We start from the raw sequence: 15275 nt of genomic DNA on the forward strand, positions 1-15275 counted from the left end.
GCCATCTTTGATCTCGTCCTCCTTTTAGCAGGAGTGTGTCACTGATGTTACTGTCCTAGAGAGAAGGATGCAAAAGATAGGCTTTAATGAAACGGAATAATTCGTTGTGGTACTCCTAAACAGACGAGCTGCGAAGAAAAAAAGTGAACTGATGTTTTATCCATAGTAATGATCCAGGCGGCGCTAAACATTAAACTTCTAAGGTTCAGCAGTGCGATAGTCTTAATATTTGACCTACGTCGCCCTCTAGTGTTCATATTGTATACACAAATGGGTGAGTCACCTGCCGAACGTGTTCCAAATAACAATCGTCTGCTGTTTTAAACCAGAAAAACAAAAGCATTTTTTCCATACAAAATGACTCGGGATTCACGATAGATTCACTGCAGCTGGCACTAATGGCACTTAAAAAAGCCCTTCCATTTAATTAGCAAAGCTGTACCCGTAAAAACAACTAAACAATCATAGAACTAATGAAAGGTTTGCACATAATTGACGAGGCAAACAATCAAGTCTGTACGTGAATGCGCGCGCATGCGCGCTCACCGTGAGAATAGGTCCTGACGTTTCCACATTAGGCGGTGCACAGTCGCACCTTTAGTCCAACCTGGCTTGCCGAAGTCTCCACCCCCTCTTGTAGTCAAGAGCACCTGCTTCTTCATTTTTGATGTAGTCGTTAAGTTTGCCAGACGACCACAGACGCACAGAGGCTGTTTATGATATTTAATTTTATTTATTTAATTTTAGTTGGGCCATTTTGGCTTTCCCGGTGCACCAGCCGACCAGGGCGCCCCCTCCCCCGGTTACGCTTCTTCTCTTCCCCCCGCCGGCCACCACTTAGTTCGCGTGACGGCGGTTACGTTCCACGCATGTAAGTACAGCTGACTTTGTTCCACTTTATTGAGCTCGTGTGGCCCGCGCAGGTGCTCTCCGTTATCGCTGATTGTGAGTGACGCGTCGCGTTGAGAAGTCGTCGCGGAGTTTCTTTGTTGCCCCGTGGACGAGCCCGAAGCGGGTGGCTCGCTTTTAAATGAAACAATGTTAATGTACCGTGTAAATGACTCGACTTAACTTCCAACACGCTGCACCCCTGTCTACGACTCTTTTTGTGGCTCGCCATTGTCGGGAGGAATAAACCTTGTAATCCACTTTGTTAATGTTAAAGCTTGGTGCCACGGTTTACAGAACTTGTTCATAGTAGCAACGAAGAGTCTGCTCACTTGCATTCTCAATGTTGTGTGCTGTTACTACGTCCAGTTCACAAGCATAGTAGGTTGAGTGACTGTTTTAATTTTGCCTGCAAATTGACTCGTGTTTTGGTCCCCCCCGCACTTTTATCCCCAGGATCTGGAATAGTGTTGGAATGCCACAGGATCTGACCTTTAATCAGAGGAGGCAAAGCATCCAAACTCCTTAAGGTGACACTTTCTAAAAGCCTGCTGCACTACGATGCCTTTGAGGCTAAAATGTCTACAATGAAGCATGATGTGATGAAAGACAAAGACCAGAATGTTGAAAATAAGTTGGACTGGAGTTACATTGAGTGGGTGGAAAATGAAGTCTCTGCAGGTGTGGCAAATGCAGAGACACAAACTGATTGGGGGCCTTTTGAGCATAAGGAGTGTCAAACCAGCAATCCGGTGATAATGCACATCGATCTCACGCGGACACATTCCAAGCTGAGGCATTCACCTTTGCTCGACCATGATGGCATGGTAACGCCTTTCTTCCAGTTTGATCGGCAGGCTCCCGGCCGCATCTCCACCTCTCCCACCTTGAGGAGGATGAGGAGCACCAGGCGTCCCGTGTTGGACTCCCAGGATCCCGCAAGGATGGGTATCACCCAGGAGGAGCCCTCTACAGGATGCCTGTCATCACCTTTACACAGAATAAAGTCTCCCCTTGCCACAAGCCCCCTCCTGTCTGGTGGCGAGATCTGTCATGAGCTTCCGCCAATTTCATCCTGTGGCCGACAGAGAACCAGATCGCATAGATCAAAGACCTTTGACAATGGTATCGCTTCCATGAAGCCACAATGTCGCAGCGCTCATCCTACTATTATGAAAGATTTTGGATTTCCTGATAGTGAATTACAGGTGAGCAGTGGTATTCTTTTTGTTGGGGACATCGATCACTTTGGTAGGCCACATATTTGTACGCCATCCTTTTTGAATGCCAGTATTTTAATTTCCTACAATGGCATCAATTGTTCACACTAACGCCAAAACTCATTATGGCTCAATTTTAATTGCTGCACAGGACATGAAACTAATTGGCATGTTCCAGGCATGCCACTAGACCAGCCTTTGCCCACCTCTATTGAGTCTACATGCCTAATATACATTATAAAAATCTCAGGGCACAACACCAAATAAATCTCCTAAAACCTCTTGATGCACTGAAATAATGAGCAGTTTACTTGCTTTGAATGAAATCTTGCCGTGTTTATCTGAACACAAGCGATAATGAACTCGCAGGAAGCCATTACTTTGTTGTATGAATGGCAACGGGAGGATGAAAAGGTTCATCGTAAACGCTCCCATCTAGTTGAAGAGAATTTAATTGTTCTGCCTTTCACGACGTCACTGGCATAGATGGATGGAAAAACATACATTTGTCGGGAGGCGGGAAGGGAGGGATGCTCACCAAAGTTTGAAATGGGGGTATTTCACTAATGTGCCACGGTTCAATTATTTTGGAATCTCTGGTCTGAAAAGGTGTCCGTTAGAAAAAATGTTTCACAATTTTGCACTTTCATATTAGAATCTCATTTTTGTAACACTGCTCGAATGGAAAGTTTCTCTGCCCATGACTGGGTGGCAACATGCCATTTTCAAGCCACAGCCAAAACGCACTAAAAACTCTGCCATGTTAAAACTAAAATCCAAACTGCAATGAGTGTTGATGGAAGCGCAGATTGACTTCCGATCAGCGGCACATTCTCAAATGTTCGCAACTAATTGACGAGTGCAGTTTGTCGATGAAGTGCTGCCTGTGCAGTAACTATTCTGCTTTGTTCAAATCATGGCAACAAGAACCGCCTTGGTGTTTGCATGCTCTTTAGCAGTAGCTCATTTGCATGAGACAGATCTGCCCCCTCAAAACGTGCAGATTGTATTTCCTCAACAGAGGCGGAGAAGTATGCCGCATAATTCTTGACTAGATTATGTCACAGGCATGTTAATAATGCATCTGGGAATTGTTTAAAATTTTGAGAGAGGGGGGGGGGGCTGTTTCCTTTGAAAGATGCTGGTGGGGTTGGAGGCGCCACTGCTCATTTATTTCTCAATCCCATATCCCTATCCCACCATTGAACCCAAGGCCGTTAAATCTCAAGCCACGAAGTGGTGTAGTCTGGTTTGGATTTTAATCCATAGCCTGGAAATGAAGTTGTTACACATTCCTTCCTTGTGGAAGTCATATCAGGCTCATTCTTTTCACCCCCTGTGGTGGTCTTCCACAGAGCAAGCTTTTGACAGCCAATGAATCAGCAGTTACACGCACTGACAGCTCGGACCGAGCCCACTGCCCGGAGAGGCCTGGGAAGTGTTCTCCCTGGGCCCCCATTCACGGCAGTCAGCAGTCACCTAATAATGGAGAGGTCAGTGAGCGATGGAAGAAGATAATAGGAGATCTTTTCATCGGCTCCTGCTATTCAACACAGCGCCTTCTCGACTGAGTACTGGCATTCTCCTCAAATATTGTGAGGCTTTGGAATCTGAGCGACCACTTAAAACACTGTTTCAAATTTTAATGTCTTTGAAAGTGATATAATGGCAGCGTTTGCATGAAGAGCACTTTGCGTCGGCCATGGAATGCCAAGTGTACTGTAAGACAAAGATATCGTCATGAACACCTTTTGTGAGGGTTATTTTCATTTATGTTTGTAGGGTTAGGCAAAAATAATTAAACACTTGTTTTCTACAAAATCTTGTGTTCTGGCACATGGGACAGGAAAAAAGGCATTGTCGCATGGCCTGATAAATCTTTCCCTTTTTCAAGGGCTTGCCACATTTATTTTGTCCTTAATTACCAGTGAATGGCATATTAATTTCAAAGACAAAATAAAGGAATATCAAATATATATGGAAAGATAAATTGAATCGTGCTCATTCAAATTTGATCTTTGTAACGGACTGCATTATATTTTGCAGGAGAAGGAGCATCGCCCTAATAGGTGAGTGTTTTGCATGCTGAGAAAGCATCCATCCCTTCCACTGAGGCCTTTTGTGGGAAACCTTTTTTTAAATATGAGGCATGTATGAACATACCCTTCCTCCCTCCTTTCCGATCGTCTCTAATTGTCGCTATGAGCTGGCTCTGTTATGACTGGACGTCGGCTCAAAAACAGAAACGCCCCCATCTTGTTCCAACACTTTGGGGCCTTGCCTTGTGTCACCGGGCACCCGTGAGCAAGGATGATGGGATCTGTGGTTTAAGGAGCCCCATTGAGTCGTCTTTGTCACTCGTGTCTTTGTTAGTGGAGAACAGTTAAGTTTTGAGAGTCCCATGGTTATGTGCGGACTAGACAAACCCTCATTAATGCTGTTTTCTCTTGCCGCCACCCACACCCCTCCTAATGGGCGGCTGGGCTGTTCCCCTGGCTGGATAATTAGGCAGCTATTGTCTTTTTAATTACACGTTGGCACGACGCCTCTTCCAGTGGCCGAGCCCTGCAAAGGCATCGGCGGTGCTAGTTTTGTTTTCGCGCATCATTATTTCTCTTGTCGAGCGAGGAACAAAGCACCCGTTTTTGCGAGCGGGCACAGAGGAGGCTTTCTGAGTGGCCGCAAAGCAACAGCATGTCATTGTGAGGATGCTGCGGAATGAAGCACCCGTACACGCTCTGACCTGGTTTGCAGGCAGTGTTGGTGCCCTTCTTCCAATCTCATTAGTCCCCGTATCCTCCTCAGGTGCTGCTGCTCACTCACTATTATCTCCTTTTAATGTTGTATTACTTTACCTGACGGGATCAGTTTGCACTGCCAAAGTTCAACAAGGGTGAATGCCACTAACTTATCCGAGTGCTCTGATTCCTGCCCGTGGGCATTTGTACTTGTTTGACAGTTGAGCTGGCTCCACGACAGAGACGTAACCTCAGAGCTCATTGTGCGCTGCGAGGAAGGAAAAAAAATAGCCACTGCTGTTTTGCATGTTATCACAAACTGAGCCAAACCAGCGGTGCAGTATATCTCGTTCCTCTTTCCTGAATTTCCTCTTGCCTTTATTGTTATCGTCAACATTAACTCCAATGTGTAAGGGGAGCTTTGCTACGGGTGCTACATTCGGTAAAGTAAGAGTGCATGGAGCTTTAATTAAGGATGTTGACAGTGTTGCACTAACAATGAGCTGTTTTCATCAGTTCTGATGCTCGGAAACTTTTGTCAGTGTTAGGAAGCGAAACCACCAGAGCCATCAAGGCTTACTGGCCAACTGTCACGACATGGCAGGCTGCTGCAAGTGAATCTTTTACTTCTGCAGAACCAGCCTGTCCGCTTGCTTTGTAGATGGATTGAGTGATAGAATAGTCGGTACAAGTCGAGTGGCAGTTTGCTGTGATTAGTTGCAATCAGAATCGCACTTTAGGAAGCCTAAAACATCTTCTAGAGGGACACTAACAAAAGAGAACACATTTTGCTTTGCAACTATAAAGTTTGTGGAAATATTAAAAAAAATAAAATAAAAAAAGTGAACACTGAACCATCCTGTTCAGCCTAGAAATTAGTGACACTATATATGTGAATTGCACATTTACTGCACAGCACGACTGAATGACTTTTGTCCAACGCTCATGTTTTTCCCTCCAACCGTAAACTTGCCTTGGTCACCGACTGAAAAGAGTCCAAGAGGACTCAGACTGCCGCACAATCATCGCGTGCCACTTCTGGCACAATTGAAGTGAATCTTTGACAATGTTGCCTCTGTGAAAAGGCCAGCAACATACCACTTTGTGCGCCGCAAGTGTTGTGAATGGCCAATTTGCTGCACTGTGCAGATGGCATTTCAGCAAGAATGATAAATGGAATTTAGTTATTTCCTTCTGACGTACAGGAAGTATTGTCTCTATCAAAGCTGCCTTGCTTATATAAATGTTACAAGACTAATCTAAAAGGCATGAAGCACTTTTTGTGTCAATAGGTCATTTTTGTTACAAGACCACTTCATTGACTGAGAGTTTTTCTGTCTACTTTAGGCTGGAGGAAAGGAGGCGGAGCTCTGTTGTGGTCAGTTTACCTGGTTTGGATGTTTCACCTGGGGATCTGTTTGTATCCAATGGAGCAGCTGACATGCTGAACAACTTTTCCGGTAAAACTAAAAAAAAAAAAAAAAAAAATCCTCCCATTGTACTTTAGTGTGTTACAACTTCTGGGCAGAATACCAAAGATAACTTTCACTTTAAATGCTTCCTCACAGCACGTCAGTGTAAATATCTCTCGTCTTCATCTGCCAGTTAAACCCATGAACTTAATCATGCTTCCCTGATATTTTGTTCTTGTCATTTAAATCACAATTGGCTTTAGCGTTTACAACAGAAGTTGAAAAGTTTCCGCAGATGTATTTTAGTAATGATTTGTAAACACTTAAGATTGTCAATCTTCAATCCCATCAAACCAAGAAGCTCTCGAACACAGGCCAACTAATTTCTACAGTATTTTGTTTTGTTTCAAATCATTTTAGATATTCTTCCCAGCTCCCTTTGTAATCATCTCTGATTTATGTATTTTTGCAGACACAAAGAAGTCAAAGTGGCCTTTTTCAAGGCGGAGCACAGTAAGTCTTATTTATGGTATAGCAGCTTTCTTTTGATGTATTGCGTGTGCGTGTGTTTGTTGAGGTTTCAACATTGTTCCCTGACCCATTTCACAAAGCAGATTAATATGCTTCCTCATCCCTTTTTCCCTCTTACAGAGTTTGCAATTGGTGGAAATGTCGAACTTGAGCCAAATTGATTAGTTTAATTTCCGATCATGCAAGACTGGTCCTGAATGCGCACAGTCGCACGCTAGAAAATTTTTTTGGTTTGGCGAAGCACACGCACACAATTACACTTTGTTTTTGTGTGGGATTTTATTTTATTTTATTTTTTTTTAAAGTTTTCCCTTCTCACCTTTCAGACTAAAGGGAAGTACCAAGCGGGCACATCAGTGTCTGATATTGAAGCATATCTCTCAACCGCACAAATCCAGGACTGGAGGAACTGTGACCTTCAGAAGTATAAAGTGAGAAATGGCCTCTGTCAGCAGCACCTGAAGCACCGCGCTATTTGTTGTGTAAATACGTGTCACTCTGCTGCGAGGTGGATGGAATATTCAAGTTGAGATGCTAACACTTCCAGATTTGTAATCCAAATAGAATCGGTGTAGAACGTGCTACTCTGAAATAACAAGTTGCGCAAGAACCTGATTTTCTAGGCAGTAACCATCCAGCTTATAAAAATCAATAAAGACTGTACACGCTTGAGTGAATCCGCAGAGTGGGAGGAACATCACACAATATGATTGTTGTTTTACACAAAGAAATGAGAGAATAACAAAGGTTTCTCGCAATCTATTTCTATCTTGAAACTGGTTTCTTGGCATGAGCTGTTATACCTTTTTGGTAATTTTTTTTGTGTGCAGGACTACACCGTTGCGGAGTTCCTGCAGGACCAGTCGTCCCAGTGGAGCGCCACCTCTGACCCTGTGGGCTTTAAAAGACAAGAGGCCATCTGGGAGCTCTTCACCAGCGAGTGTGTTTACTTCCTGGATCAGCTCATGGTTCTCAAAGAGGTGGTTTTCTCCACACAAAGCCTCCTAGTGCACACAGAAACACACACGGGAGCATAAATAAACACACCAAACTCAAACAAAAACTCAGCATCTGATGCTTTGTTCTTTACATGTTCCCTCTGAATTCCTGATGCCGAAGTCTTTTGGTTGTCTGTGCTTTCGAGTTGCGGATTACAAACGGCTGCAACAAGAGAGTGTCTAAGCCGAGTGTCTGTCTGACTCCTTTGTTGCATTCAGGTGTTTTTGGCTACGCTCACCAACCTTCAGATGAGAACCTGCCTGGCTGATATCGACGCCTGGAGGCTGTTTGCAAACCTCAGCGAGCTTTGCTTGGTGAGCTTTAACGCAAACACATTAGGAGAGCCTGATAACTTTGAACGTATCACATCAATAAACCATCACACACGTCCTATTATCGAAGGCTCTCGATTGGCTTTTTTTTCCTGCCCTTAGGCATGAATAATTACAATCCTCACCCCCCTCATCTTAGGAACATCATGAGATGTCTACGTGTACGACTGTAACTCACATTGTCGTGCGTGAGACACACCTGGATGAATGTCATGGCGACTCAGACGTGATCATATATTTACCTGATTGTGATAAAGAATTGAATAGATGCCTTGATGCAACAGGCAGTGTGTCTTTGTGCTGTAATGTGTATTAAGTACATAGTCACTGAACAGTCTTTCATTGCAGGTGAGCTTTGGTTTCCTTAACAACCTTCTGCGCGTCATCAAGGACTCGTTGGAAATCACCGACGGTAACCGAGCCACTCTGCTGGAGCTGTTGAGCAAAGTAAGACCCCCAGTCCGTCGTCCGCATCCCTTACACATAAGAAAGAAAAAAAAAAAAACCACATCAACATTTTGACTCGATTCCTGGATGTGTGTTTTGCAGCAAGACAAAATTCAGATTTTTTTTTTTTTTTTCCGATTTTGATAGGCAAGTAGATGCTGCTTGACGTTGACGAACAAAATGCCCCCATTGAGTCACATATCAAAGAAAGGCTTTGCAGTGACTCATGACCTCCCACGGGCCTCTCCCTAAGCATTTGATGTCAGTGAAACTACATCAGCCCCATGCGTTGGTTTCCATTGGATGAGTTGACATTGTGTGCCAGACAGTGCAAACAGAAAACAATGCCAGGAGCAGTCGAGGGAGGGACAGGGAACTTTGTGCCAGCAGTTAGTGGCTTTGCGTGCAAACACTTGACTGCGATGAACAGAAAAACATGACATGACACATCAAGCTGCTGGTGAGAAGAAAGTGTCAATAGACAAGCGCAAATGAATGTTTTTTGTTGATTTAAAGATTTTGCATTTATGTTTTTGCGAACCTATTACATTGTACGATTACACTGTACTTTGATTGTGCGCAACCATAAGAGCAGTGAAAAGAAGAGGCTTCTTAAGTATGATAACCATAGATGTTAAATTGTACTGCATCATACCATTTTCTGACAAATACAATCAGAGAATGTTAAACAAGAGCATAACCTTTAGCTGCAAACGTCCACCAAGGCACAGTGAACAAATGTCCTGTCCTGTCGGTGGTGCCAATGTCCCTCGTCTCTCTGTCCAGCATTTATACTGATAACTAGTCATCATTTTGCTTCATTCATCAACTCTAAATTTATCACATTGGGTACGCCTGTGTTGAGAAAATGTAGTATGTCGCATTTATGCAAATGTTGTCACTTTCTGAAATGTAAAACAATTCAAAGATATTTTTTAAATATTTTAACACAACTTCCCAACTTCGGCATTTCCATTTCTATGTCATTGTCAATTGACCCCCACCCCCCCAAAAAAAATCACAGACTTCAAATTTGGCCTTTGATTCATAATTTTGGTGTTTACTGAACATACTCAAATGGAAGCAAGAGCATAACTCAAAGCATGGTGGCAGGCCAAGAGCCTAATCACCTGGTCACAGCTGCACTGTAATACAGTTCATGTTGTTACAGTGTCGGGTCAGTTTTGTTGCTCATTAAATGACAAATAATTCAGTTGTACTGCAAACATAAAGCAATTCCTGAAATGAATTTCCATCATATTTGTTTTGTCAGTGACCTTGGTGGAGTTTTCTTTCTTTAATGGGAGGCTCTCCTCATTTTTGTCTGTGGATGTGTGGCTGGCTGTAGTCGTATCCAAACAACGACCTCTGCTTTTATGAGGCGTTTATCTGTTGTGTACGAGCTGATGTGGAATTGCTTTGCTTCTCTGTGGGCAGGCTTTCCGGGAGAGCATATGCCACTGCTTGCAGAAGTACTGCCTCAACTACTCCACAGCTTTGCTTTATCTGGACAGCCTCAAGCCCAGAGAGGACTTTGGCTCTTACGTCAAGGTACACGAGGGCACTTGCACTGAGCGAGTGCGTCAAGGCTCACAAATTTCCCCCTGGGATCAATAAAGTATTGTAATTTTGAGTGCACCTTGAAACAAAGGCTACAAATATCCCGCTGATGTACTCGTATTACTTCATGTGTTTTTAAGTTTGTCACACATCACCTCTTTGCTCTGTTCTAAATTTGTTTCTCCCGCGCTGTGTGTTTTGTTACGCAGTGGTGCGAGAGCAACAAGCAGTGCCGCAGGTTGCAACTGCGCGACCTGCTGGTGGCGCCGTTGCAGAGGTTAACCCGCTATCCGCTCCTCCTACGGAACATCGCGAGGAGGTTCTGCATGGAGGGGGAAAGCAGCGATGTTCAGGCGGTAGCGGAGCAAGTGGACATGTCAATATGTGAGCGCGTCCTCTTCTGAACAAATCGCAAATCAGTTTCTCATTCCGGGGCGTGGACAATCTTGGAAGTCTTGATCCAATTGCACCTCAGGTTCCATGTCATCACCCATTTCACTTGCCCATTGTGACTCAAGGGCTGTAAGAGCTGCAAACCCGATAACAGTTTTTGTGTAGAGATTAAAAAAAAAAAAAAGCCACACACCTCAGAGGCTGACATGCTTCCAGTACTTCCCATAACCCTTAAAGAAGGGCGGAGTTGCGCTGGTGCGGTGACAAGGAGTGTCCCGCACAGAGGTGGAGTATTTCTTTTATAAGCTAAGTAGGCTCTAATCTATAAGCATGCTCGCACACACGTGTTTAACAGGCGACCATACCGGGGCGACATGCTGGGACACGCTGACATTTTGAAATGCTTCGAAATGGGACCAAAGTGTGCTCAGACATTCAAAGCAGGGGTGTGGGGTGTGCTCAAGGGCCACATTGGATTTTGAAAATTGACACATGGCCCAGAGACTTGGTTGCAAAGTCATTTATTCACAGCTGTACAACGAAGTAACGCTCATTCACCGTATGGCCTGTTTTGCGCATCGGAGGCTTTTTTTACATGCTGTTTATTTACTCCACAAATCTTTTTTTTTTTTTCTTGCTAATAACATAATTAAACACGTAAATGTAAAGAAATAAAAGGCTTTACATCATAATTTCATGCTTCAACTCAATGGACATTGTGCCACTCCTTTTGATATATGTGCTTTGGCCACCAGGGGGCCGTATAATGTATGCATACTCAATATATATGAAGCATTGATGAGGAAACACAAAGACTGTCGCAATTGAGTTTCTGTGAAATTAGTTAGCGGCGTATAACGGATATATGCCTTGTGGCATGCTCCAAGTGTGTTGCTGCACCCATTGTGTTCAAATATCACAGAGGTTCAAGGTTCAACGCAAAGCTAATCTGTATTTTCAGTTGTTTTCACACTGTTGTGAAGTTCATTGCCGCCATCTAATGGAGGAGTTTCTGAAGTTCACTTGCGTCAAATTTATGCACGTCAACTGACTGGATGCTTAACTCAATAGCACCCAATAAGCATTTACATTGTGTTCTGTAACATTTGCTCTATTCATTTCACCATCTTTTTACTCAAATAGGATTATTATTATTATTATTATGTATTTATTTTGTACATTAATTGTATTCACTTCTCATTTATCTCTCTCAAAGGTGACCTGGAAGGAAAAGTGAAATGGTTGGACAACTACCAGAAGGTCAAACAGTTGAGAGATGCGCTGGTGTGGTTGCCTGTGTGGGAGCGGGACAAACGGGCCTTCATCCCAGAGGTCGGTGATGCCAAATGGTTTACGTCTCAACTCTAAAAGCTTGAGCGTCCGTCTAGAAATGTGCTTGAAAACATATTCGGTATTGGGGTTGAACAAATCATCCAATTCACATCAACATTGCAATGTAGTTTAATACAATTATCAAATCACAAATATAGAAATGTGTATCAAAACAAACGGCTTCATTTCAGTCAGTCAGTCGGCTTTGTGTAGAAGCAGCGCTTAAGTACGTGCGCGTTTGCATATTGTTTCATGAAAAGTTGAAATGAAGCCACACATTTGTTTGCATGATTGTTGTGCACTGATTATGAATTAGTGATTCAGATCAAGTCACACCTGTTTGGTAGAATTTTGAGAAGCTGTCATAGTGAGCACTTACAAGTCCCTTTTTGTTAGCGCATAAATCTGTCTTTAATGTTCATTCATAGTAACCTTAACCTATAAGACGCAAACATTTATTTCTAATCTGATATTGTTCATTGGAATACAGATGGCTTTGTTGCTTGTGAGATCATAATTCCGTATTAAATCACAATATTAAGGGGGGGGGAAATAACAATTACATTATTTTTGCAACTAGTTGAGCCCAGCTTTTATTTATAATACAGATAAGATGATCCAATCGTGCTCTTATCAGGCTTTGACATCACATATCAGTGCTCATTTCTTCTCATCACGTTCTGTTGTGTTATGAGCTCTTACTTCCTCCAAAGAGCTCAGATGGGATCTCATCACTTAATGTCAACTTGGAGCTAATCTGCTCCTGCTGTGGCTTCTTTTCTTCAGACTGTGAAACATCTGCTGAAGGCTGTGACGCTGGAGAATCTCATTTCTCACAGAAGTCTGCTGCACGATGGCAAACTGGTGCTCACAGGTCTTCCCGTCTTGCTTTTCAGACGCGTTTGGGAAAGTGTTTTGAATGCACTCTCACGTCATCTTTTGGCTCTCTTCCAGAGAACGCCAAGCTCATGGACGTCTACCTGTTCCTCTTTGACGAATTCCTGCTCATCACTAAGATAAAGAGAAACAAAAAGGTGTGTAGGCGCATAGTTGTCGTGTTCACTGTACTGAAAGGGAGTAAAGCTATTTTCATTGGGAACGCTTCACATTCTGTTGCATAGCTATTGTCTTTTGAGGAGTGCTTGACATCTGTTCTTTTACTCGTGAACTGCTATTGGAGCCCAGGACAATTTAGAGTTTATGTACTTGCTTCCATTCTCCTGAATTAATATTATAATTAAGGAAAATTTTCAAAAATAATAATGAAAAAAAATGTTGTTACCAAGTATACAAAAATGCTTATAAAGCACAAAAAAAAACATTTTAAGACTACCTAAGTATTGTAAAGTATAGCAAAATTGTACATTGTTTGTCTTTGTCAATTAATATTATTCATGAGCTTTCAGAGTTAATTTTTAAGTATATTTTAGTATTTCTGCACATCCATACTGAAGAAGGAAGGTCAAAGAGTTGTTTGAGAGTTATACTTTACTTGACCCCCCCCCAAAAAAACTAAATACAACTAATAAAAAGGGACAAACTTAATCTAACAACATGTTAAAATTAACCGAATTTAACAAAAGTCAAAACTAAATAAAAACTAATAATAATGAATAATGCCAAACCTGTTCAAAACACAACTGTACATGCGTGCGCATAGAGGTCCATCGGCCCAGAAGTCAACTCCCTGCGCTTGGCACAGAACCAGGAACTGGACCAGCTGCTGAAGGAAGGCTGCACCTTCACGGTTCTCGACCAGCCCGTCTCTCTGGACCGACTCCAGCTCAGGAACATCGATCAGCTCAATGCCTCAAGTAATAACAAGAATGTCGACAATGCATCTGAGCTCGGTGTGACGTTGACATCATTTAATGGATCTTTGTCTGCATTTCTTTTAAAGCGTCAGGACTGCCTCATTCTTTTATAATTGCACACCAGAACCGCTACCAGCAGTGTATTGGTGCGTTTGTCCTGCAGGCTGCGTCTGAGGCTTCCAAGGTAAAAAAAAAGAAAAGTGTAAGCACTCTTTGGGCGTCAAACTGATATTCATCATCACTTAAGTGCAAATTTTTGTTTTGCAGAGAGCATGGCTGTCAAAGATAGAGGAGGCCGTCTCGGCCCTGCTGAAGCTGGACTCTCAGCAGGCACGAGTGAACAATGCCTCACTGTGGTTGGAGTCGTCCCAGATCTGAAACTAGATGCTGTCCCACACACACACACACACACACACACACATTGCTGTCCGTACACTTCAGTGTCATCAAGGACTCCATTAGCACAAGCACATCCAGAACTGTACAGTCAACTGCTGCAGTAGCGTATCATTAAAGCTCTGGTCATGTAGTACAACTAGTTACTTTGTTTCTTTTCTTACACTAGTATGGGAGCGTCACATTGGGTGTTTGTGCGGATTTGCTTAATTCGGTTTAGATTTACAAATGTTGACTTGACTGATACAACATCTGGCATAAATTACGGAATCACTAAGGAGATTTCCCTTCCCAAAACTGAGCACCTGCATCGGACTACATCTGCTCATTAGTCTGCCATTAAACAGGTGTGATCACACCTTGGAGAGAAGTTGCACCAAGTGGATTCACATGCTGATGCAATTGAAACAAAATAGTGGTTCGTCAAAGTGATGCGAGATGCGGTGAGAATTTGGGGCGTGTCTTGAGCTAGAGTGGGCGTGTATTCTGTCGTGGTAGATTAAGGAAGGCATCAAAGCAACAAGACAGAGAACTTAAAGCAAAATGCACAGCAAAACAAATGAGGAAACTGGAGTCAACACATGTGACCAAACTATAAGAAGCCAACTAAAATTAAAGTGATTTACACATGTGAAAGCTAAACAAAAGCCATCATTCACACCTGAACAGAAAAGCAACCGTGGACTGTGGATGGATGAAAGTCATATTTAGTGATGGAATTGCAAATCTGCATTGGGAAAGGTGATTATGCTGGAACTTTAGTTTGGTGCTGTGCCAGTGACGACTGCCTGCGGAAGAAGCCCGTTACAAAATGCAGAAGTACTAGCTAGTGGTGTTTCAGAATTGAATAAGTCAATATTATTTTCCTCTTGTTTGGTCTAAACTATGGAAGACCATTCCCGCCAGTTAAAATAAAATAAAATACAATAAAAAAATCCAAAATATCCACTGGTGGAAACAGGCTTCTTCCAAAGTAAGTTTTGTCTTGTGTACAATATAAATGGGCATGCACATTTTGTGACCACAATGTCTGTTCATTTAATTTTTACTTCCCTCTTCAAAAAAAAAAAAAAAAAGATTTGGACAGGTTTTCTATCGCAAAGACGTCTCTATATGTGTGAGTGGAGTATTTGCGTCAAATAATATACACAACACATTGTAATATATGTACATATGACTTTCCAAAATCTCTTGGTTAAAATGAATTAACATT

General features: G+C 42.7%; 1 protein-coding gene across 3 annotated transcripts; it reads left to right on the top strand.

The window, feature by feature from the left end:
• Positions 1-515: 515 nt before the first annotated feature.
• plekhg7 (pleckstrin homology domain containing, family G (with RhoGef domain) member 7) lies at positions 516-14201 on the top strand. Of its 3 annotated transcripts, none has more exons than XM_088298003.1 (18): positions 516-871; positions 1345-2096; positions 3464-3601; positions 4155-4177; positions 6194-6306; positions 6731-6771; positions 7116-7220; positions 7620-7769; positions 8007-8102; positions 8469-8567; positions 10005-10118; positions 10337-10511; positions 11737-11852; positions 12639-12726; positions 12807-12886; positions 13555-13666; positions 13753-13850; positions 13934-14201. In XM_088298003.1, exons 2-18 carry the CDS (start codon positions 1467-1469, stop codon positions 14042-14044), a joined length of 2289 nt encoding a protein of 762 aa, XP_088154129.1. In that variant the 5' UTR covers positions 516-871; positions 1345-1466; the 3' UTR covers positions 14045-14201. The 3 variants fall into 3 exon arrangements, with proteins under 3 accessions (XP_088154129.1, XP_088154127.1, XP_088154130.1); XM_088298001.1 differs by having other exon boundaries at positions 517-871; positions 13513-13666; XM_088298004.1 differs by lacking the exon at positions 3464-3601 and having other exon boundaries at positions 519-871; positions 13513-13666.
• Positions 14202-15275: the final 1074 nt, after the last annotated feature.

Source organism: Idiotropiscis lumnitzeri, chromosome 6, assembly GCF_059441095.1.
Source record: "Idiotropiscis lumnitzeri isolate Australia: NSW breed Sydney's pygmy pipehorse chromosome 6, RoL_Ilum_1.0, whole genome shotgun sequence".
Classification (NCBI taxonomy): Eukaryota; Metazoa; Chordata; class Actinopteri; order Syngnathiformes; family Syngnathidae; genus Idiotropiscis; species Idiotropiscis lumnitzeri.

Bases quoted from the DNA above. Each gene is read 5' to 3' on its own strand.
- plekhg7 (XM_088298001.1), top strand. From the start codon at position 1,467: ATGTCTACAATGAAGCATGATGTGATGAAAGACAAAGACCAGAATGTT. The intron at 13,667-13,752 runs GTAATAACAAGA...TTTCTTTTAAAG, and splicing joins CGATCAGCTCAATGCCTCAA to CGTCAGGACTGCCTCATTCT. The intron at 13,851-13,933 runs GTAAAAAAAAAG...TTTGTTTTGCAG, and splicing joins CTGCGTCTGAGGCTTCCAAG to AGAGCATGGCTGTCAAAGAT.